The sequence below is a fragment of the Onychomys torridus genome, chromosome 16, assembly GCF_903995425.1.
Source record: "Onychomys torridus chromosome 16, mOncTor1.1, whole genome shotgun sequence".
In the NCBI taxonomy this organism is placed as follows: Eukaryota; Metazoa; Chordata; class Mammalia; order Rodentia; family Cricetidae; genus Onychomys; species Onychomys torridus.
The window spans coordinates 41,434,190-41,459,292 of NC_050458.1; the positions used below are offsets into that span (position 1 = coordinate 41,434,190).

The following is a 25,103-nucleotide window of genomic DNA, read 5'->3' on the forward strand; positions in this document are numbered from 1 at the left end:
CACATCTACCCAGCCAGATTGGCCATGTCAACCCTGGCAATCATGGAGTAACAGAGGGTACTGTCGGATCACCATCACATCTTATTTCACATTCTTGAAAGAAACATGGGAGCAGAAACCCAGGTGCAAAAGGACCATGAAGGATGGGAGAAGGCGACCCATGTCAGGAATGGAAATGCTCAAGCTGTGGGGAGCCTGGTACTTGGATACAGGACACCCTGGGCCAATAGCCAGGGAAGGAATGGAGCACTTGTGGCCAAAAGAAAGTATGGGCCGATGTCCTAGTATCCAAGACAGAGTTTCCTCAGGAGATGGATAACAGATGAAACCCAGGCATGCCCTATATCAGAAGGAAAGGCACCCTGCCCAGGAAGACGGAACAAGGAGTATTCATCAACAGTCAGCAAATGCCTGTACCAGGTTGCACCCCTTGTGGTAGTCTGAGAACTCCAGAGAGGTACAACACTTGACACCATCTATCCAATGGAAAGCACTGAGGGGCTAATCTCGTAGATGCAAGGTAAGTGATGTGACCTCAAATTCATCTGCTGGGGAAGTCCAGAGGCAGCAATTAGCTAGTGGAGTAAAGAAACTTTGCAAAAGAGACAAACTTGAAATCAAAATTGGCCAGACCTTGTCAGGACATTTCAGGCTGAAGTAAGGCAAGGCACAGGCCTGGAGGCTCAGAGAGCTGAACCTGTTAGAGCAGAGGGCAAGGAGGAGGGCGCAGTCTCTGACCTCACAATACCCAGGGCCCACTAGGCTAGCCTTGCAGACTCTGGTGCCCTTTTCCAGCCCGGGCAAGGCCCGGGGCCCTGGGCAGCCTCCAGGTGCAGTGCCCTCCCTTGGGCCGCACCCTCTCCACTGCCCTGGGGCATGTCTCTACTTACAAATTATGAGGGGCTTCGGCATCAGATAGAGAGGTTGGTGCGGGAAAATGAGGAACTGAAGAAGCTGGTACGGCTCATTCGGGAGAATCACGAGCTCAAGTCTGCGATCAAGACTCAGGCAGGTGGCCTCGGCATCAGCGGGTTCACCAACGGGCTTGGTGAGGCAGCGGCAGGCCCTTCCCAACACCAGGGTAACTATAAGAGGCCCGGGTAGAAGGACAGTGGGGGGGGGGATGGGCTGTGCAGAGGGAGGAAGAGCCAGTGTTCTGGGGCCTGAGGGAACTGTGGAGGGAGGGTCTAGATAGTAACAAACAGAGAGGACATTGGCCTCAACAGATGGAGGCGGGATGAATATATAGGACCATAGGATGAAAGGGCAAAACTAGGCTCCATACCCACTCATCCAATAGGAGCTCTTCACCACCTCAACCTAACTTCCAGGCAGCATCATACACTTGAAATACTGCCCAGTTCTGGGGTCCAATGTTCTTCCTTACAAAGTCCAATATGCTACCGACCCTCAGCCTCCATATCCCTGTCTTCTCTTGCCTTCAGCCTTTCCCAGCCCTCACCGTTAGCCCACGAGCATTTTCTGCATCTCTCTCCAGTTAGAGATAGACAGAAGGAGACTCGTGTCCAGAAGCTGAGGAGAGAAACCAGGACTGAAAGTTGAGATTCAGGATGTCTTAGTGTGTGATGGAAGCTCTGTGGCTGGAGATATCCAGAGCAGGGTGAGAGAGGAGAGTGAGCAAAGAAGCTTAAGTATTCACAGAAATGATGTTGAACCAATGGCTAAGCCCAGGTACAGGGATCGGGGCTTGAGGGAGGTGGCATTCAGACACCAAGAGATGACAGAGGCCACCAAGCCCAGTATATTAACAGGAAGGGAGGGCTAAAAGAATAGAAAGTTGTGAACAAAGAATGGTCAGAATTGAAGATACCAGGCAGAAAGTGTACAGGGGCAATAAGTTCCCAGGATGTGGCTATAGACACCATGGCTGATACAGGTTACCAAGGTGTACATAAGTGAGGAAACACTGGTAGTTACTATATCCATCCACCACCACCCCTACACAGGCCTTCCTGTTCTAGACATTGTGTTTTCCTGTCCAGGATTTTCTGTGTGTGCTTACAGTCCATCCACCTCTACGGTAACCACCCTCTGTCACAGCCCTTCATCTTACCGTCCCTGCTTCCTCTACTCACGATCAGGCATGAAGTCTCTCATCTGAGAAGAGAGCTTTACTCTGCCTGTTTAGATCCTCTACAGTTTGGCAATGGACGCCAACCATGCTGTTCCAGAAAGGTTCTGAGTAACATCCTAAGTGCCACCTAAGTGCCTTCTCCACCTCTGCACATCATTTGGGAATAATAACCCTCTGCTGAGTCTCTCTTCCTGAGTTCCCAAGCCAAGTTAGTTATCTACATCCTGACTCACGTTAATCACTGCAACTCCCAGGCTCAGGCTTCAAGCCCTGCCCCTCCACCTTCAGCCAGTCCACCTACAGCACTACTCCAACACCCAACTCCAAGTGAAGATAGCTCCAGAGAGGATCCTGAAGGCCTAATTAATCCCTGAAAATAGTCTCACCAGGGGGTGGAGATGTAGTGCAGTTGGTAGGGTGCTTGCTGAGCATGCGTGGAGCCCTGGGCTTGATCCTACCCATAACTAGGTATGACTACACAAGCCAGTAGCAGGAAGATTAGAAGTTAAAAGGCATTCTCAGCTGCATAGTGATGTCAAGGCCAGTCTGGATTGCACAAGACACTGTCTCAAAAAGGAAGTTCTGGTATAGAACTCAGACTTTCACACTGAGAGGCTAAAATCCTTTGGACAGTACTCAATTTCCTTACAGCTTCTTTCCCATCTCCTTATCCGCTGGGCTTCTTACCATCAAGCCTGGCTGTAGTGGACACTCTTTATTTTCCTAGTAGTGGTCATAAGCACACGTGCACCTCCAGGTTTAAATGTCATGTCATTAAACAGGGGAACAAAAATAAAATGCATCGAGGAAGTACCAAGTTTAAGAAGTTCCCTCGCCTAAGATGCTAGATTCTGGCTTCCTACTCTAAGCCTTAGGTTTTGTTCCTTTCTAAATTCATCTTTTAAATATGTATTTGTGTATGGGTTTGTATGTGAGGGCATGCATGCACATGCCATGGCACATGTGTGGAGGTCAGAGACAACTGTAGGCATTGGTTCTCATCTTTCATCTTGTTTGATCAGGGTTCCTCTTATTCTGTATACTTTAGGCTACCCGGCCCATGAGCTTATGGGGGATCCTCCAGATTCTGCCTCTGATCTTATCAGGGGAATCTGTGTCTTATAGACACATGTCCCACTTTTACACAGGTTCTGGTGACCCAAATTGGGCCTTCGTGCTTGTATTAAGTGCTTTTGTTCATGGAGCCAACTCCCTGGCCCTTATGATTTGGAGGCAGGATCTCACTATATAGACTAGGCTGGTCTTGAACTTAGTATGTAGCCCAGGTTGGCCTCAAAGTGGTTATCTCCCTACTTCTGCCTCTAGAGAGGTATTACAGGTGCACACAACCATATCTGGCTTTCTGGTTTAAATTTTAAATCCTTGGGTGTTGTTTTTCCATTGGTACAGAGGCTGTACTTTAACCTACTGCTGTGTTAGCCGGCAAAGATGACTCCACAGTTACCGGCCTGCTTCTCTGGCAGTGGCCTGGCAGGAATTCTGTTCTCCAAAGCACTGGCTTTGTCAATGTTGCCAAATATGGCTTTGAATTAAATTTCTATCCTTCTATTTACCAATAAGACTCGGGAGCCAAAGGCGGGGGTGAAAACCTGCTAGCTCAGAGAGGTTGGATAACAACGAGCCGACCTTCTCTCTTTACTGGCATCTCCGAAAAAAGAGCGTCCTTCCATCCCACTAAAACAAGAAAACCCACGCTATATTAAGTCCCTCCCTACTACTTCCTGTGTTATCATCTTACAGACACTCTATGACTCTCCATGATTACTTTCTGTCAAGTTGCTAACTCAGCCTCCTGACCCAAGGTTGATTTTATTTAATTAATGCAAATGCACACTCAGGGTCCACAGTATGATTGAATATCCCACAAAACCTGGGGCTGGAGAAATGACTCAATAGTTAAGAGCATTGTGCTCTTGCAGAGGACCTGGGTTTGATTCTCAGAGCCCACAGGGCAGCTAACAAACTTGTGTAACTCCAGTGCCCAACACACTTTTCTGGCATCCTCAGGCACCAGGCACACATGTGATGCATGGACATACATGCAGGCAAAACACCCATACACATTAAAAAAAAAAAAAAAAAAAAAGGTTTGGACTATTTCAGATCTTTTTAGAGGAGTTCAGCTGATGATGAAGGCAGAAAGCAAGTTCTAGGAGAAAGTGCAGTGTGGACAAAGACCTGCTCTTAGTGTTAGAGCAGTGAGAACTAGCTGAATGTGATGTGTGTGAGAGAACAGGAGTGGTACCTAGGACTGTGAAGTGATGAGTGGATGTGGAATACATGGTGTTGGTGTGTGAGACAGAAGTACATAGAGTTTGTACATGGGTATGTGAGAACATACATAGCATGTATGCTTTGGGGGTATGTTGTGTGTGGGTAAATGTTTCCATATGGCTGTTAGAATATGTGAGTTGTTGTGTTATGTATGAATTATGTGGTGTAGGAGTTTGTGTTTACGCTACATCTCGATAGTGTATATTGTTCATGTGTGTATGGCACTATTTGTGACTGTTTGTGTTAGGGACCAGTGAGAAGTGAGCAGTCAGCTAGAGAGGTCAGTAGGGGTCAGATCACAACTGATTGTGAGTATTAACTGGACTTGATCCTAAAAGCAATGAGCAGAAACTTGTGATTTCTAACAGGAAGTAACATATTTGTGCCCAGAACAATCATTCCAACTGCTGGAGAGGCAGGGAGATGGGTTACAAAGAAGCTTCTAGTCACTCGGATGGAAAACCACAACATGAACTGCAAGTGAACAGGAATCCATTCAAGTTTAGTAAGAAAAAGAAATCCTAACTATCAGATGTAACGGGTGTTAAGTAGCCAGCAGTGAAGGTGCACATCTTTAATCCCAGCACTCGGGAGGCAGAGGCAGCTCTGTGAGTTTGAGGCCAGCCTGGTCTACAGAATGAGTTCTAGGGCAGCCAGAGCTACACAGAGAAACCCTGTCTTAAAAAAAAAAGTAAATAAATAAAATAAAGAGGCAATAAAAACCCAGAGTATGTCTGACCGAAAGGACTAGGTGTCTGACTGACGGGCGCCACTTCCTAAGAATGCACAATTTGTCAGCACCAGGCCCAGTCAAGGAGGATCCTTCAGAGTTACCTCAGTGGTTCTCATCCCACTACTCCCTCACTCTGCTTATTACAACCTATTTTCTTTTTTCCATGTATGGCTTTTGATAGTTTCATGTAGACCAGCTGACTTTGAACTCCCGATCCCCTTCCTCTACCTCCCGAGCACTGGGCTAACAGGACTGCGCCACCACACCTGGCTCCTACAACCTATGTCTGTGAATGGCCTTCTCCATGAGGTCAGTCTCCTCCTTGTTTGCTCTCATGAACTGCAGCTTTAATTTCTCTTTCTAGGATCACATAGTTCCTTTAAGCTCTGGTCCAGGGCTCTGATGCAACCGATTTCAGGAGGAACACAGAAGGAAATATAGCTGGGAAGATATGAACAGATCTTGAACACATGGGCTGTAGGTACTCAAAATCATGTACACCAGGCTCAGTGCAGTGCAGGACCAAGGCTAGATGGTGAAAAAAAAATTGGTATTGGATGGACGGGGCTCAGGACAAAGGGATCATCAGTTCTACCCCAGGGACCACATCCTAAGCCATCACTCCAGAAAGTACAATAATCCTAAGCTTAAATTTACTATTCTAGGTCATTACAAAGGTTTTTCATAGTGAGAAGGAAGAACATTATCTAAGAGTTGACTTGAATAATAATTTTCAACCTCTGACACACAGTATGTGGGCTCCCATTTGTGATCCTGCCCACAGCCCTGCCAATGGTAGAGGTGAGCCTGGAAAAGGGAAACACAATTTTGGAGAAAGTCAAAGAGTTGAAATTGGATGAACTGTAAGATAGCCATTGAGAGACTTCTGGAGACGCAGGTAACATGAATCCCGAAGCTCAGAGGAGGAGGTCAGGGCTAGCTAGAAAAGATTTGAAAGTCGTTGATAACTGAAGTCACGAGAGGGGTTAAGAACACCTGGGAACGCCAAGCAGTGGTGGTGCATGCCTGTAATCCCAGCACTCGGGAGGCAGAGGCAGGAGGCTCTCTGTGAGTTCCAGGCCAGCCTGGTCTACAGAGTGAAATTCAGGACAGGCTCCAAAGATACACAAAGAGACTCTGTCTGGGGTGGGGGTTGGGGGGAGACCACCTGGGAGGGGAGTGCACAGTAGGAAAAGACTGAGTGGCAAGTACCGAGGAAGAACAGGTAGAGAAGTTGGCAAAGGAACATCCCATGACACAAAGGAAATGTCAAAAGTTTAAGGTCTTGGAGGCCAAGAGACAATTTCAAAGGAAATGACATCAGCAAGGTAAAGGCTTGCCCAACAGTTGAACAAGAAAAGTGCTGAGGATATTCACAGCCTTTACTGAACAATGACTTGGTATCCATGACTTTAATCAAAGCGATTTCAACCTCACTGAGGAAGGCTGACCAGAGGGAGGTGAAGAGTAAGAAGATAGAAAGAACAGGGCTGGTGGGGTGCCTCAGTGGGAAAGGGTCTTGCCGCCAAGCCTGATGACCAGAGTTCAATCCCCAGATCCCACACTGTAAGGAGAGAACTGACTCTCACAAGTTGTCCTCTGACCTTCACACACATGCTGTGGTGTGTGTGACTGTGTGTATGTGTACACACACATGGTGTAAAAACACTTTAAAAAGAAAATGGAAAGAACAGATGACCATGACATCTCAGGTCTAGAAGCTGGCTTTATATTACTTCCCTCATTCCTGTGGCAGGATCCACCGGAGGAAGGGGGGCTTTAGCTTGTCCAAGAGCATATCAACCATCATGGCAGGGATGAGAATGTGAGCAATTCGTCACTTGTTTCCATACAGAGATGAACACTGGGGCTCCACTAGCTTTGTCCTTTTGATTCAGTCTGGGACGCCAGCCCACGGGATGATAGAGCAATCCCCAGCCAAGTCAGGGTTCATACACTCAGTCAACCACCCTTTGAAAGCCCTCAGTTAAAGCGAAAGTTAGGTTGACTTTGGTTCTGTTTTGTGTATTAAGACATGTCATCTAAGCTGGTGTCAGATTTGCTGTCCAGCTGAGGATGGCTTTACTTCTGACACCCTGCCCCCACTTCCCAAGTGCTAGGATTACTGATATGAGACACCATGTCCTCTAGGACGCTCTAGGTGTTTCTTAATCCAATCAAGTTGACTCTAGAAATTAACTTCCCAGAGGATATGGGAGCTAGGTAGACAGTGTGGTAGCTAGAGAGAGGACTTGCCTCTTTTCAAGATGACAGTTACCTGAATTTGTTTATATTTGAAGAAACTAGGGGAGACTGTTTAAAAATGTACAAAATGAAAGAGGAACTTTTTAGGAAGTGTCTTCAACTGAAGGGAAGAATGAAAACACTGTAAGTGTGAACTCAGGGTGAGGGAACTTCAGACTCACTGACTCAATTTTCTCAAGAGCGAGGGCGGGGGTGGGGTGGGGGGTGGGTCGAGCCAGGCTTGGCAATACACACCTTTAATCCCAGCACTCTGGAGGCAGAGGCAGACAGATCTCTGTAAACTTGAGGCCAGCCTGGTCTACAGAGTAAATTCAAAGCCAGCCAAGATTACACAGTGAGACCCTATCTCAAAAATAAGAACAAGAGCCGGGCGGTGGTGGCGCACCCCTATAATCATAGCACTCAGGAGGCAGAGGCAAGTGGATCTCTGTGAGTTCGAGGCCAGTCTGGTCTACAGAGCTAGTCCAGGACAGGCTCCAAAGCTACAGAGAAACCCTATCTTGAACCCTCCCAAATAAAAAATAAAAATGAGAACAAGGGTGGAGAAGAAGTCTGAAATAAAGGTATAAAGGTGGGAGTAGGAACTGAGAAGGGACCCCAGAAATCCTGTTTGACTGTATAGTGAGCTAAATGGTACTAGCCGTCTGTACGATTTCCAAAAGCACAAGCCACCCACCTTACACCTTTCCTTGTAGTATTTTGTAACCCGAGGGCAGGCATGTATTACACAGTGATGATTTAGCAAGAGTGTAGACTCATCATAGACTGCACTGGCTGGGATGAAGGGTCCATTAGGAAGACTGTTAGAAAGAAAACAACGTTCTTGGGAAGATAGTTTCCAAGAGCTTTCGGATCTTAGCTCAGCCTCAGAGCATGGAAACAGAACCTGGATGGCGTTCAGACTGTGGGGCCTCCTGCTCCTAAGAGCAGGGACTGGCTCAGAGGCTCACTCAAGGATGTCTCTGGGAGACAGAGACAAATGGGAAGCAGCAGAGGAGAGCCCAAAATGAGGACTAAGTGTCCCAGGCTCCACCCAGTGGCTGACACTTGGCCCCAGTGCTCGGATCTAGCTTCTCCACACAGAAGAAGAAACACAGGACCAACAAGGCAGGATGGTACAGGCCTACAATCCCAACACAAAAGATATGGAGGTCAGGGGGTCACAAGTGCTAGGCTATTCTGGCTACACAGTAAGACAGAAAGGGGGTGGGGGGAGAGCCCGGTGATGGTGGCACACTCCTTAAATCCCAGCACTCAGGAGGCAGAGCGAGGCTGATCTCTGTGAGTTCGAGGCCAGCCTGGTCTACAGAGTGAGTTCCAGGAAAGGGGCAAAGCTACACAGAGAAACCCGGTCTCAAAAAGAAAAAAGAAAAAGAAAGAAAAGTGGAGGGGAGGTAACAGGTGACCAGAGTGTCGTAGACTAACCAGGACAAACAGTGGTCAGCATTCGACAGACACTAGGAATAAAATGGCTGAGAAGCCTGTGCTATAACTGCCACCTAGCACCGCTGCCCACTCCCTCATGCGCTGCCCTCTGGATTTCTAAGCTTACCTTTGTGCCCGCTGCACTGGTGGGTGCTTCCTCCAGCAGGGGGCAGCCTTCCACCCACCCACCCCCTACATCCCCCTCCCAGGGAAGAACCTACAGAAAGCCCACTTCCTCCCAACCAACCGCTTCCTTCACCATCTCCGAACTTTAACCTCTTCACAAGACCTGTCTGCCCTGAGACTTTCTTAGGAGCCTGTTCTTGGATCACAAACCAGTCCCTCCTAACTCTGCTCTCTCAGTACTCAGACATCCCACACGAAACACGCTCCCACAGCCTGTCTCCAAGCCAGGACCCAGCTCTAGAGAGAGACCCTCCTGTCCTCAAGACTCTCCTCCAGGGCTTCTGCCCTTCAAGACTCTCCCCTAAAGACCCTTCTCCCTCAGGACTCTTCCTCGGTACCTTCCGCCTCAGGATCTCTTCTAGGAATATCCTCCCCCTCAGGTCTCCAGGTCTCTCTTCCCTGTGTACCTTCCTCTCCACTATCCTGCTTGGTCTTCCCCCACCCTCTCCACATCCCTCCATCTCTCTAGAAACCCCCATTTGAACGTCTTAGCTAGGGTGGTCCCTCTCCTCAGTCCTCCCTTCTCTCAGACTCAGCTCTATCCCCCAATGTGGCTACCCCATACTCTTCATCCTATTGAGACCCCTGGGTGTCCTTCTAGGTCATGGCAAGCCCTCTGAGCCCTAGCCCGGCTGCGGTCTGGCCTGTCTGGGATGGCGTGTCAGGGCTGGGGCGAGTGTAGGAAACAGCACAGGACCAAGGTAGGATGGGAGAGCTGGAGCACCAGGTTCAGGGAGGCAAACAGCTGTTCAAAGAGTTAAACACAGCAAGCTACAGTCAAATCCAAAGACACTGAGTTTCTTTTTAACCCATCGGCTGATGTAACAAACTTGTCTTTCCCAATGCTAGATGATGATTAAGAAAAACATGCACTCAGCGAATCTGAAATTTCTAATTTCTGTAAGGTTCTAGTACGGTACCAGAACCTAGCAAGCTTTTGAAGTAAAACAAACAAACAAACAAACAAACCTAATCATCTAAATGCGAAGTCTAACAAAAGGTCGAAACATCAATGGCTTGTACATTTTTCATTAGAAGCAAAGGAGTAGGGTGGAAATGTCTTCAAGATCTGTTAGACAGTACATTTCTCTTAGGTGGAAGAAACTCACCTCACAAATGATGGCCTACCTTCTTAGGAGTGAGCCCCAAATTCATACTTCTCTACCTCCAGGCTGCTGCTGATCTCTTCAGCGACCCTGATTAATGTCAAGCCCTATGGACGTTACGTCCGTCTCTGGCAGACCTTCCAGTGTGAGCAGGGCCTGTGCCTGCAATGCCTGTGGCACTTTCCTAGGGGCACTTAACTGTCTGCGCCATAAATGTTACCCTAAATGCCTGTGACCGAGATGCATCCTTTTCTATAATAAGTTTATAAAGATACACTTCGTGCCAGGCAGTGGTGGCACACGCCTTTAATCCCAGCACTCTGGAGGCAGAGGCAGGCGGATCTCTGTGGGTTCAAGACTAGCCTGGTCTACCTAGTGAGTTCCAGAATATCCAGGGCTGCACAGAGAAATCTTGTTTTGAAAAACTAAAAGATAGATACACAGAGAGACAGACAGATATTTCACTTACCACCCAGTTCGCAGGATCGTGTGTGCATCTGTGGTAACTGGCTCCTGTCACTCAGTAGCGTTTTCAGTGTCCATGTTACAGGTTTTAATGACTAATAACATTTTATTTGTGTGAGTTATTTCTTCTTTTAAGCTTTTATAAATAATGCTGCTACAAGCATTTGTGGACACGTTGAGGGGTTCTGGTGGTGGAGGGGAGTACTGGAAACTGAGTCCAGGGTCTCAAGCATAATAGGCAAGCTATACCCCTGGCCCATGTATAAGATGCATTTAAAAACAGAGTCCTCTCTCTCTTTCTCTTTTTTTTAATCACCCTTATTTGGATGGGCTTACATGTGGAAGTCAAAGGACAAATTGTGACAGTCTGTTCTATCAACCCACCCTGTGGGCTTCAGGGATTGAACTCAGATCACAGTGCTTGGCTGCAAGCACGTTTACCTGTTGCGCCATCTTGTTGGCCCTGCCCATAGATTTTCTAGTTGGCATTTTGAAATAAATAGCTAACAAATATCTCCAACCCCTTTGTACACTCTCTTTTCCTCTGGAGTCCTCTTAAGACTTTTTTTTTTTTTTTTTGAGCTGAGGATTGAACCCAGGGCCTTGTGCTTGCTAGGCAAGCGCTCTACCACTGAGCTAAATCCCCAACCCCAAGACTAGTTTTTTATTGTATTTATTTGCTTGCGTGTATGAATGTCTTGCCTACATGTATGTATGTTTACTGCAAGCATTACCTGGTGCCCTTGGAAGTCAGAAGAGGGCGTCGGATCCCCTAGATGGCTGTGAGCCACCGTGTGGATGCTTGGAATCTGCAAGAGCAGCAAGTGCTCCTAATCGCTGAACCATCTCTCCAGCCTTGAGACTTTATTTCTTGGAACTCAGATGGGAGCACCAGGCATTATATTCCCAAAGAGTGTATTAATTAACCTTTTGTTGGCGTTCTTTAAAGGCAAAAAGACAAACTTTTTAAAATATGATTTTATCTCTGTTATTATTTATTGGTTATATTCCTATTTCTTTTTTTTTTAAGTATTACATTTATTTGTATTTGTTCAGGAGAGGGAATGCAATGCCATGGTGTGCATAGGGAGGTCAGAACAACTTGCAGGAGTCTGTTCTCTCCTGTTACCACATGGGTCCCAGGGATCGAACTCAGTTTACCTGGCTTGGCAGAAGCCAGTCTGCAAAGAAATGCTTTTTTTGGTTGTTGGGGGTATTTTGGGTTGGTTTTGGTTATTATTTGTTTGGTTTGTTTTATTTGTTTGATTTTTGTTTTGTTTTATTATTTTTGTTTTCCAAGACAAGATTTCTTTGTGTAGCCCTGCCTGGATGTCCTAGAAGTCCCTCTGTAGACCAGGCTTACCTCAAACTCAGAGGTCCTCCTGCCTCTGCCTCCCAAGTGCTAGGATTAAAGGTGTGTGTCACCACTGACCAGCTAAGAGGTGAATTTTTATTTGTTAGTTTTTAAGCAAGGTCTCAAGTAGCCCAGGCTAGCCTATAGGTCATTGCTGACCTTAAACTTTTTTCTTTAGTAATATATTTTTATTTTATGTGCATTGGTATTTTGTGTGCATATGTCTGTCTATGTGGGGGTGTTAGATCCCCTGTTACTGGAGTTACAGACAGTTGTAAGCTGCCATGTGGGTGCTGGGAATTGAACTCAGATCCTTTGGAAGAGCAGCCAGTGCTCTTAACCATTGATCCATTTCTCCAGGCCCAAGAGATGAATTCTTAAGCTGTTTTATTCATGTCATAATAATCATGGGGAGCCAGGCAGTGGTGGCGCACACCTGTAATCCCAGCACTCGGGAGGCAGAAGCAGGTGGATCTCTGTGAGTTTGAGGCCAGCCTGGTCTACAAAGAGAGTTCCAGGAAAGGCGTAAAGCTACACAGAGAAACCCTGTCTCGAAAAACCAAAATAATAATAGGGAAAAGAAAAGTCAAATTTGCATATTGAAAATAGTGAGCAGGGGCTGAAGATCTCCATAAATTCAAGGCCAGCCTGGTCTACATAGTAAGTTCTAGGACAGCTAGAGCTACATAGCAAGATCTTGTCTTTAAAGAAAGAAAGGAAAGAAAGAAGGAAGGAAGGAAGAAAGAAAAGAAGAAAGGCAGGAAGAAAGATAGGAAAGAAAGAAAGAGAGAGAGAGAGAGAGAGAGAGAGAGAGAGAGAGAGAGAAAGAAAGAAAGAAAAAAAGAAATGGAGGGCCGGGCAGTGGTGGCGCACTCCCTTAATCCCAGCACTCGGGAGGCAGAGGCAGGCGGATCTCTGTGAGTTCGAGGCCAGCCTGGGCTACAGAGTGAGATCCAGGAAAGGTGCAAAGCTACACAGAGAAACCCTGTCTCGAAAAACCAAAAAAAGAAGAAAGAAAGAAAGAAAGAAAGAAAGAAAGAAAGAAAGAAAGAAAGAAAGAGAAGCAATTGTTTAATTGGGCTTACAGATCCAGAGGGTTACAGTCCATGATGGTGGAGCAGAGGCATGAAGGTGGGGAGCAGCTGAGCGTTTACAACTCAAATAGCAAGCAGGAGGCAGAGAGCTCCCTGGGAAGGGTTATGCAAGTCTCTTGAAACCTGAAAGCCTATCCCCAGTGACACACCTCCTCCACACCTCCACACCTCCACACCTCCACACCTCCACACCTCCACACCTAATCCATCCCCAAACTTCTACCAGCTGGGAACCAAAGGTTCAAACATACGATGAGCCCAGGGGAGCTGTTCTCCTTCAAACCACCACAAGGTGTTTATAAATATCCTCTAAAGAGGCACCGAGACCTTATAGCCATCTCACCACACCCCTGATGTGGCGGAGCAGTGACAGATAGCATGTGCTCGGGCTCTGGGGGGTGGGGCTTAGTTCTCCTCTTCTGCCCCTTTCCCATACACTCCTCACCTCCACCTCTACCACTCAATAGCCCTTCCGGCCCAGTGGGGCTGCCTCTGCTGGGGTCTCCTATTTAGCCACAGAGACAGCCTAGTTTTGGAGTGTTTTTTGGCTGCTTTCACTCTAAAGTGACAGGGTCCATGTGGTTTGGTCCCTTTCAGGAAGTTCTTGCCAACCCATTACTTGTGTGAACGCATGGGTAGACTGTCTCTAAGGTAATGAGCTCTTCAAACCATGAGATCGGATTATTAGCAGTTTGTTTGTTTGTTTATTTTACTTTACTTTTTTTTTTTTTCCTTTGAGACAGGGTTTCTCTGTGTAGCTTTGCGCCTGTCCTGGAACTCACTTGGTAGCCCAGGCTGACCTCGAACTCACAGAGACCCGCCTGCCTCTGCCTCCCAAGTGCTGGGATTACAGGCGTGCGCCACCACCGCCCGGCTTTTTTTACTTTTCTATATCTCCATTATTTCTCTATAATAACCATGCACAGCTTTAGAGTAATAATAAAGTGTCGTTTTTCAAGAGCTAGATGAGTAATTCAGTAATAAAATAATTACCATACATGCATGACGTCCTGAGTTCAATGCTCAGCACCACAAAAAAATTTAAGCGCATATTCAGGGATAGAGGGATGGCTCAGAGGTGAAGATCCCCTACTGTTCTGGCAGAGGATGTAAGTTTGGTTCCCAGCACCCACACCACGCAGCTGACAACCACCCATAACCCCAGCTCAATGGGATCTGACGCCTCTGGTATTTGCCTGCGCTATTGGCCATTTAGTTTTTTATTAGACCATCAGGTGTTTATTATTTATTTATTTAGTTTTTTTTGTGACAGGGTTTCTCTGTGTAGCTTTGGAGCCTGTCCTGGAACTCACTCTGCAGCCCAGGCTGGCCTCGAACTCATTCACCTGCCTCTGCTTCCCGAGTGGTAGGATTAAAGGCATGCACCACCACCACCTGGCCATTAGGTGTTTTAGACAGGCACAGTCACACAGCTTCACAGAGTTAAACACATGCAACATAAACAAAAGTAACACACCTTAAAATAATAGTCTACAACACCCAGGTTCACCAGCACCCAGACGGCTGCTAACAGCTACCTGTAACTCCAAGATCTGACAGCCTCACACAGACATACATGCAGGCAAAACACCAATGCAAATAAAATAAGAATAAATAATTTTAAAAAGAACAAAAATAAACTCTTTTTTGAGACAGAGTTTCTCTGTGTGGCGCTGGCTGTCCTTGAATTAAGAGATCCACATGCTCCTGCCTTCCAGTGCTGGGATTAAAGGCATGAACCATTAAACCCAGCTATGAAAATCTTTTTAAGGGAGTAGATCTCAAAGTAGAATTTTTTATGAGTCTTTTAAAAAAGATTTATTTACTTTTACTTTATATGTGTGAGTGCTTTGCCTACATGTATGTCTGTGTACCATATACATGCAGTGCCCACAGAATCCACAAGGGGACATAGGATCCCTTGGAACTGGAGTTACAGACAGTTGTGAGCTGGGAATTGAACCCAGGTCCTCTGGAAGAGCAGCCAGTGCTCTTAACCATTGAGGCATCTCTCCAGCCTGGGGGAAAAAAAATCAAAGTTTTTTTTGTTTTGTTTTGTTTTGTTTTTTTTAAATTACATTGCACAGTTACAAGAATTCTCCTATACTCTGCCCCTTGTAGCAACTATGTCCCCAAGGGATTTCCCTCCCAAAAGTTGTCATTAAGAGAAGTCAGCTCCAGAAGTCTAGAAGAATAAGATCTCAGCCCCACCTCCCTCCAGGAGTCCAAGAATAGTCAGATTCTGGACCTCTCTGAGTCATGACTGCATCCGACTAGCCATCAAGAACCCACACCCCTACTCACGTAGACTGCATGTGGCCCCAGGCCACACCCAGTGGGTACATATCTCTCCACAAAGTTGAGGCCAGACTCACTCCTCCCAGCCAAAAGCATCGAGCCAAGTCAGCTGCCTGGGGGGGTGGGGGTTGGCAGCTCAGTGCAGTGGCTGCAGGTGATGGTCCGAGAAGAGTCTGGGAGTTCTGACTAGAGAGCTGGGGCTGAACAACAAGCCTCAGGGACTGAGAGAAAAGAGAGCAGACCCACACCCAAGACTCTCTGTTTTGTTTTTTGTTTGGTGTGTGTGTATTTTTTTTTTTTTTTTTTGAGCTGAGGATCGAACCCAGGGCCTTGTGCTTGCTAGGCAAGCGCTCTACCACTGAGCTAAATCCCCAACCCTGTTGTTGTTGTTTGTTTGGTTGGTTGGTTGGTTGGTTGGTTGGTTTTTTTGGTTTTTCGAGACAGTGTTTCTCTGTGTCGCTTTGGTGCCTGTCCTGGATCTCACTCTGTAGACCAGGCTGGCCTTGAACTCCCAGAGATCGGTCTGGCTCTGCCTCCCAAGTGCTGGTGTGCGCCACCGCAAACGGCCCAAGACTCTCTTAAGGTGGGACAGAATGCCCTCTGGCAGCTCCACAGATCGCCTTAGGCAAGGGCATCATCCTCCAGCCCACCTAAGGAAAGAAGCCCCTAGAGGGCAGATCACCCTGCCAGCTAGGCAGATACAGATAGGTGTCTTGGCCATGAACCCCCACGAGTGCCTTCTGCTTGCTTCTAGAGGGCCTTACCTGTTCTCTCTGTATCCACAGGTGTATTCCTGCCCCCATCCCCAGCAGCAGCAAAGGAGCCAGGCATGGAAGACATGGGAATGGTGGCCCTGGCCCCTCTGGCTGACATGCTGAACAGCCCACAGCTCAGTTCTGCAGCAGGCTCCCTTATCAACCCCCTGGCGGCCCCTCTCAACCCACTGCTGTCCAGCCAAATGCCCTTGACGCAGAATACTCAGTTTGCCAGTCTTGTGTCATGCCCCCTGAGCAGCCACCTGACCAGTCCTATTGCAGTTTCTCCAGGGGCCACCTTGGCCAGCTCTCTGGGCTTACCCACGACTGGACCCCTGAGCAGTCACTTGGCCAGTTCCATGGCTGTACCCCCTGGGACCAGTCTGGCCAGCTCTCTGGGCTTACCCACGACTGGATCCCTGACGACCAACAGCCGGTTGGCAGGCCCCCTGGCTGTATCTCAGAGCAGTCCCCTCATGGCTCCCCTAGCAGGCACAGTGGCAGTCTCTCTGAGCAGCCCCCTGCTCTCCTCCACGGCTACCCCTCTAGGTGTTTCTCAGAACATACTGCCCAACCCCATAAACAACCTGGCGCTGTCAGAGGCCCCAAGGGTGCGGCTAGCAGAGCCAACCCGAGGAAGCCTCTCAGGAGCCTCAGCCGCTGGTGCAGGGCCAGCCACCACCTCCAAAGGTAATTGGTACAGGGTGGGGCAGCAGGGCACCCCGGGTAGGCCAATTCCTGCTCCCATCCTGCCTGCCTCTAACCTCTCCTCTCATTTCCACTCGTCCACATCACCAGTCACCGGTGAACACCCCCAGCCGACCCAGGACTCAGAGCCCCTCAACATGATGTTTGTGGGTGCACCCCTCCAGACCTCCACCCCCATGAGCACCATGGCGACATCCAGTCCCACAACAAATTTTTATGCCGCCACGGATACTCGGACCCAAACTGGTGTTCTCCAGGGACAAATTACCCTCGCTTCTGTCCCAAACTCCCCAACAGCGTCTCCTGCTTGCACAGTCCCTAACTCTGCCCCAACGCCTGCCCCGCAAGGTGCTGGAAACTATTCCCCTTCAAGAAACTCCCACTCCAACTCCATCACCAGGGTGCACCAGTCCCCTACCCGGCCTGCGCCTAACCCCCATTCTCCTCCACGCAACCCCCACTCCCCGCCTCGCACCTCATCCTCTCCGGCTTCAGTCAATGACACCCGCGGTTCACGCACCTCGGAACAGTCTCGGAAGAGTATCCTGGAGATAGAGCGGAAGATGGCCCACCGCAAGTCTAACAAGTTCCCTGACTGTTCCCGAGGTCAGTAACACCACAGGGGCTCAACATGAGTCTGGTGCCAACTCCCCTATTACCCATCTGGACTGCTAAACATGGCCCTCCCACTCCCTTCGCGTAGTGCTCAGTTGAGACCCTCTGTCATCCCCAGACTCAAAGCAACTAGCCTGGGAGAGGCTAGTGGGGGAGATCGCCTTCCAGTTAGACCGAAGAATCCTGTCCAGCATCTTCCCAGAGCGCGTGCGCCTCTATGGCTTCACTGTCTCCAACATTCCAGAGAAGATCATCCAGGTGTGTGGCTATCCATTTCCTACACATTGCCAGAGGGGCCTGCACGGATGGGGCAGTAAGCTCAGTACTAAGAGGCCCGGCATTTAAGGGGACTCTGAAATGGAGGGAGCCCAGGACTCAGTGCAAGCAGCTGGCAAGGGTCCATCTGGTCATGGGAACCCATGAAGAAAGGACAGGGGGACGTTTGCTCAAATGGGCAGGTGGTATTCCTCTTCTTCCTCCAAGATGGCCTTTGAATGGTCAGCTCTAACCCCAAGGGCTAAGCCAGCAACCTAAAGAATTCTATGGTCTTCCCCTTCGGTATCCCCAGTGCTCACTGGGGACCACAGGAAGACAGATCCTAGAGCCACAGAGTAGGTGGCAACATTGTTGCCAGAAGGCCTGATGCTCATGCTAATGTGTCCTCAGATATGACCACAAAGCCTCCTCCCGTTGACAAAAGGGAGTTAGATGTTTAAAAACAAACAAAAAAACTAAGAAACAAGGAACTGGGGTGTGTCACTGCACCCCTGTGTCGACAGGTGTAGATGGCGCTGGTAGGTGGGGGTGAGGCCTGGGAATGTGGGTCTGCACTTGGCTGCATACCCAGGAGAAGTTTGTTCAGAATTGTGTCATGTGAGACAACACTGGTGGGGTTCCAATCCCTGCACATAGGCCATTTGGGCTTCTCTTGGGGGGAATGGCTTCCCCGGGTTGCCAATTGCTTATTCTCTTAGCATCATTGTGTACACATCGTACGTTCCTGCCATCTGTGTAGGAACGCCTTTTGACCACACAGGCCGACGATTCTCAGAGTGCCTTTTCCTTGGCTAAAGCGTCCTTTGATTTAGATGTTTTGTTTGTTTTGCTTTTTAAAACAGGGTCTCACTGTGTAACCCTGAATGGTGTGGAACTTACTTTGTAACTCTGTAGGCCAGGTTGGCCTTGAACTCACAGAGATCCTCCTGCCTCTGCCTCCCAAGTGTTGGGATTAAAGGTGTTCCTCATCTTTGCCTGGTTTAGATACTTGGTTTTAATGTGTTCAGAACTATCCGTCTTTGCTCATGTTGTGTGTACTGTCTCAATTAAGAAATATTTCCCTAGGGCGCCAGCGGTGGCACACAACTTTAATCCCAGCACTTAGGAGGCACAGGCAGGCGGGTCTCTGAGAGTTCAAGGCCAGCCTGGCTACAGAGCTAGCTAGTTCCAGGATAGCCAAGGACTACCCAGAAAATCTCTGTCTTGAGGGGGAAATCTTCTCCTAGCAGAAATTCCTTAAAGTATTTTGTATTTCATAGTCAACGTTTTCTCCTAAGGGTTTAAAGTTTGAGTTTTCCAAAAATCTTAAAGATTGGTGTCTTTTTTTTAATTTATGTGTTTGCATATATGGGGGGTGGTGCCTGGTATAGATACTGAGAACCAAACTCTGGTCCTCTGGAAGAGCAGCCAATGCTCTTAACTGCTGAGCCATCTCTCCAGCCCCTAAAGTTTGGGGGTTTTTTTGTTTGGTTGTTTTTTTTTTTTTTTGCATGTGTATTGGTGAAATTATTAAGGCCACTCCACATAGTTAAAAGGGAGATTTATTTTGTGGGGTAACTTACAAATGAAGGGATAGGTTGCAGGGTCTGGCAAAGGTATGGCGCAGTCCAGCGGTGTTCTCTGGAGAACTCTGCTCGGTCTACCTCCAGCATCCAGGGTCCCAGAACCAAGAGAAGCCTCTCCTCTCGATCCTGGGTCTTCCTCGTCCTCCCTCAGCCCCGCCTTGTGGGAGTGACCATTACTGAAGCCTCAGTGGGGGTTGGAACTTCCAGGCCAAGGCTGGGATGGCTATCCACTACACTTGTGTGTCTTTGTTTTCAATCCTTGACTCTTCCATAAATAATCATGGTAGAAGTATAGGTAAGGTAGGGCACGACCTCTCCCAAACATGAAAACCCCTGACTAACTCCAAAGACACAGAGTGCCCATTACATTAGGGTGACTCCAGGGCTAGGGGGGCAGGCTGCGGGACTGAAGGAGGAGAAAAAAAATTGACGAGGACACAGAGGACTATGTGGACATGATAGCAGCAGAAAATGAGCACATTTTTTTGAGGGGCATAGCCTATCTGTGGAGATCTTTCTCACAGAAGTTCACTAATGGGCCAGTCAGTGCAGATTCTCAAAGTTCAGAGCTGCCAGGGCAAGGAAGGATGCCCAGTGCCTGCCACTACCTCTCTCAGACTTGCATCTATGAGGGGTCTCTGGTCTGTCTGGTCCCAGCCTCCTTGTCCGTTTATACAATGGCAGGACAGCAGTGTTCCTGGTTGCCAGTGGACAGCCATCAGCCAGAAACTCAACCAAAGAGGGCCCAATGACATAGCAACAGAGACCACAAGGTGCCAAGGGGTGGCTGACATTCTAAAGAGGGGATTGGGATATAGCTCAGGTGGTGGAGTGCTTTTATCTAGAATGGGTTAAAGCCCTGGATTTTATCCCATCACCTGAGCCAGGCTCCTCCTTGTTCTCTTATCTTGTCTTAGCTCTTTCCTTTTCTGCTTGTTTTAAAATCTGTCCATCAAGTTCCAGAAAATTGGCCCGAATTTTGAGTTAGTTTATGGATGGATTAAACAGGTAATTTCTAGATTGCACTTTTTTTTAAAACATGGTCTCATGTAGCCCAGGCTGGCCTTGAATTCACTTTATAGCCAAGGATGACCTTAAGTTTCTGAGACTTCTGCCTCTGTCTCCAAGTCCTGGGATTAGAGGTGTGTCCCACCACGTCTGGTTTTATGAGATGCTGGACCTATCATAACACGCTTGTCTTCCTGCCCAAGAGTCTCATTCAGAGTCTTATTTTTACTTCTAACAGCAGTGGATCCAGAGACTCTCCTGTCTCCTGGAACAACTCAATTGAAACCCACTTGCAGACAAAGTGGCCTCCTGGGGCCAGGTTGACACCCAGCCACACCCCTCTGGAGAGCCTTCTCCAGGCCAATTGGTGTGGTGACGTTTGGAAGTCATAAATTCACCTCCTGGCTTCCAGAGTATCCACCCACCAGGTTGGGCCTTGGGTTGAGTCACACATCTGATTCCACGTTGCACAGCTTTTATTTCCCTTTTTCAATGTGTCTGTTTTTCCATACCTCAGTGGCAGTGGCTCGAACCCCTAAATTCTACCCAGACCTGCTAAAACTAGTCACACCCGTGATTGTCTCTACAAGCCACTTGCTTTCCAAGGCTGAACAGGTTTAGTGAGTTGAAGCTTTGATGAAGACTTGTTTAACGAAGACCCTGGCTTTCCACTGGATCTGTCTTATTTTTATTAGATCATACAGTTACACTGTCTTTTGGTGTGGGTTGGTTTTGTTGTTGTTGTTAGTTGCTTTCTTTTTTGGCTTTTGTTTGTTTTTGTTGTGTTTTTCCCACTGTGTACCCATCTGGCCTAGAGCTCACCATGTAGCCCAGGTTGGCCTAATACTTACAGTGCTCCTTTGGCCTCCTGATTACATAGATTAGAGCCACACATCACCATGTCCAGTACCACTGTGTCTTTTTTGCTACGTTTGTGTGTGTGTGTGTGTGTGTGTGTGTGTGTGTGTGTGCGCGCGCGCGCACGCGCGCGCATGCACATGCACAAGCGCATGGTAAATGCATGTACCTTTAAGTGCCTGAAAAGGCCCGAAGTATTTGATCCCCTCAAACTAGAGTCTCAGTCAAACTTTGGTCCTCAGCAAGAACAGTGCATGCTTTTAACGGCTGAGCCATCTCTCCAGCCGGGTTATGTGGTCTTTTAAACCCACCTAAAACTGGTTACAGAACTCCAACTTCTTGTCCTTCCTATCCAGTTGTGAAGAACTTTGTGGAAGGTGTTTGATGTGCCTTTCCTCTTAGCACGCTCAACTGTGTCCATGTGAGAGTGACTAGGGCCATCCAAGGGTGGCAGGTGGTGCCTTGGCTACTCCGTGATGATCTCCCGAGAACCATCTCATTTTTACATACTGATTTGGTACCTGAACCATCTTAAGTATCCAAGCCCTCTTAGATATTCTAATCTATCATCTGGATTTTTCTCTTGTAACAATGATATTACTTATCTAGACACACACACATGTATATAAAATGTCTTGACATGTAACCCAAGTAAGCTTCAACCCTATTGACCTCAACCTCCTGAGATGTCCAGCTACTATGTTAATTTTTGTGTATTTGGGTTATTGAGAAAGATCTTGCTAAGTAGCCCAGCTGGCCTGGAACTCGGATTAGTCTCAAGACTTGCCGTGATAACCGTTTCGCTTCCTCCTGAGAGGTAGGATGATGAGTATGCCCTTTGTGCCCAGAGAATGAATAAGGGAATGAATATGTATCTACTTATTTCCTTGTCGAGACAAAGCCTTGATGTATATGTATCCCTAGTTGCACTCAAACTATGTAGGCTAACCTTGAACCTGAGTCAATGTTCTTAGTCTCTAGAGTGCTACAGTTACTGGCAATGAGCCACTGGGCCCACCTATTCCTTTACGTTTTAAAATGTTGGGCTGGAGAGATGGCTCCATAGTTAGGTACATGTATTGCTCTTCCAGAGGACCCAAGTTCAAATCTCAGAATCTGCATCTGGTGACTCACAACACCTCTAACTCCAACTCCAAGGGCTTACAAAATCCCTGGTCTGTGTGGACCCCTGCATTCACATGTACATACTCACACACTGACACATACATACAATTAAAAATAACAATAATGTTTTTATTAATTTTTTAAGATTTATTTATTTATTGTGTATACAGTGTTCTGCCTGCGTGTATCTCTGCAGACCAGAAGAGGATGCCAGATCTCATTACAGATGGTTGTGAGCCACCATATGGTTGCTGGGAATTGAACTCAGGACCTTTGGAAGAGCAGCCAGTGCTCTTAACTTCTGAGCCATCTCTCCAGCCCCTTTTTATTAAATTTTAAATAAAGAAAAATTAAATATTGACATATGAAACTGATACATAAAAACATAAAAACCAGGGCTTACAAGGTAGCTCAGCTGATAGAGTGCTTGCCATACTACCTAAATCAGATGTGGTGCTATAGGCCTCCAGCCCTAGAACATAGGATACAGAAACAGGAGGATCAGGAGCTCAGGGTCATACATAGCTACCTAACAAGCTACCTGTTCAAGATAGGCCACACAAGAGTCTATCTCAAAATAAAGGAAAAAAAGAAAAACCAAGAACAGAACATGAAATCATCCCTCTTAATGGGATGCCATATGATATGACACATACATACACACATTGTGCAATCAGGTTACACAGATATTTCTACTCAGATCTTTCCAGTTTTCTTTTTTAAAAGATGTATAGCCTCTCTCTCTCTCTCTCTCTCTCTCTCTCTCTCTCTCTCTCTCTCTCTCTCTCTGTGTGTGTGTGTGTGTGTGTGTGTGTGTGTGTGTGTGTGTGTGTAGGCACCCTTAAGGTCAGAGATGTCAGATTCCCCTGGAGCTAGATAGACTTGGAGGTTATGAGCCACCCTGACATGGGTGCTGGGAACCAAACACAGGTTCCTTTCTTTCTTTCTTTCTTTCTTTCTTTCTTTCTTTCTTTCTTTCTTTCTTTCTTTCGTGCTCGGTGTCAAACCCAGGGCCTTGTGTGAAGGCTAGTGTTCTACCAAATCTCAGTTCTTTCCTCACAACGATTGCTTTGGTACATCTTTTTGCAACTTATATAAAGCAGTAGATCACACAGGCAACCTTTCCTTTATCTATCTGACAAGAATGCTAATCTCCTCATTGTACTCCCACCTACCTGAAAGATTCTTAGACAAATCATCCAGTGTTCTTGGTTGCAAACAACAACTGATGCAAACAGATATGGATTTATTATAATATTAAGATTTCAGCTCCAGGAAGGATACAAAATTGCATTCGTTTGCTATATTGCCCAGAAAAAAATGTTAACACGCCAAGGGAACCTTCCAGCCTTCCATGTGTAAGTGCTTCTTTCCAGGTGAAAGTCCCACCTGCCTGTCTGTATCCACTTGCTTGGTAGAAACGTAGGTACCTTGACTACAGAGGGATGTTGGGAAAGGTGGTGTTCAGGAAGACTTTCTGGTCCTGATAGAACAGCAGCATCTGTCATTCCAGGTTAAGAGCTTTCCATTAACTCTAGGAAAAGCCTGAACTCTGAGGTCAGGCAAGCTGGGAGTATGAAGCGCTCCCTTGCCTCCATACTGGAAGTCATACTCCCTGACCTCCACCCCTGGTGGCTTTACCTTAGTCTCATGTATCTGCTACGGAGCAAACAATGGGATGAGTGTCTCTGGAAGCTTTGGGAAGCCACTGGGCCTGCCTGAGTTGGGTTTTGGGTGCCTCGACCTCAGATCAGCCACAGCTTCTCCCCCCTTTCATCCTCTTAGCGATACTTAACCATTTCCTTCCCTCAGCCTCTCTTGCCCCTGTTCTTCCTGCCTGCCTGTGATCCAGAGTGGTATGGGAGGTTCCTGATGGCCACTCTCCCAACAGGCCTCCCTAAACCCCAGTAACCACAAGCTGGATGAGGACCTATGCCAGACACTCACACAGCGCTATGTGAGCATCATGAACAGACTGCAGAGTCTGGGCTACAATGGACGGGTGCATCCAGCGCTGACGGAGCAGCTGGTGAATGCGTACGGCATCTTGCGGGAGCGGCCTGAGCTGGCAGCGTCGGAAGGTGGCTCCTACACTGTGGACTTCTTGCAGCGTGTGCTGGTGGAAACTGTACACCCCAGCATGCTCACTGATGCTCTCCTGCTGCTCTCCTGCCTTAACCAGTTGGCCCATGATGATGGCAAACCCATGTTCATCTGGTAACTGCGGTGCCCGGCTGGGCCCAGGCTCACTTCGCCCTGCAGGCCATTGTAGATGGCCATTAAAGTTTCCCACAGACAGGAATCACTGGGCCCATGCCACACCTACCTGCTCCTGTAGGGTGCCTGCCTCACTAGGTACATTCAGTCTTGTCAGCCCTGCAGGGCCACATTCACATTACGAGCCCCTAGAGAGACTTCTCAGATCAAGGCTCAGACACTGCCTTTCTGAAGGGGTTGAATGGAAAGCCCCAAGTTCCCTTTCACTTGATAATGGAAGCAGAAGTTGGGGTGGGGAGAAAAAAAAAACAGAACAGGAATGGGGAAGGATGACACACACAGAAGAGAAGTCTCCAGTGATAAGCAGAGACTAGGGGGTGGGGAGCTTCAGAGCCGTGGGGCAGAAGGACAGCCAGGTGCCGCCTCATCAAACCTGGGCAGGGAGCCAGGAAGATGGCGGCCCCTAGCAAAGATGTCCAAGGTCTGGGAAAATGATAGGTCCTATCTAAGCATGGGGAATTCAGAGCTGGCCAGGGTATAAAGAACATGGGTTGGAGAAGCAGGATGGGTGGAGAAAGGAGGAATGAGGGCCTCCTATGGAGTACTGGAATCAAGGTGGTACTACTGAAAAAGTGTAGACCAAGAATGGGTGGGTTCATA

The 25,103-nt window shown here is 47.8% G+C and overlaps 1 protein-coding gene across 2 annotated transcripts; it reads left to right on the plus strand.

Annotated features, from left to right (window-relative positions):
- Nucleotides 1–799: 799 nt before the first annotated feature.
- Nucleotides 800–24,523, plus strand: Spatc1 (spermatogenesis and centriole associated 1). 2 transcript variants are annotated; one of them, XM_036209126.1, is made up of 5 exons: nucleotides 800–1,081; nucleotides 16,102–16,761; nucleotides 17,275–17,385; nucleotides 17,513–17,652; nucleotides 24,118–24,523. In XM_036209126.1, exons 1-5 carry the CDS (start codon nucleotides 877–879, stop codon nucleotides 24,445–24,447), a joined length of 1,446 nt encoding a protein of 481 aa, XP_036065019.1. In that variant the 5' UTR covers nucleotides 800–876; the 3' UTR covers nucleotides 24,448–24,523. The 2 variants fall into 2 exon arrangements, with proteins under 2 accessions (XP_036065019.1, XP_036065018.1); XM_036209125.1 differs by having other exon boundaries at nucleotides 877–1,081; nucleotides 16,870–17,385; nucleotides 24,118–24,447.
- Nucleotides 24,524–25,103: the final 580 nt, after the last annotated feature.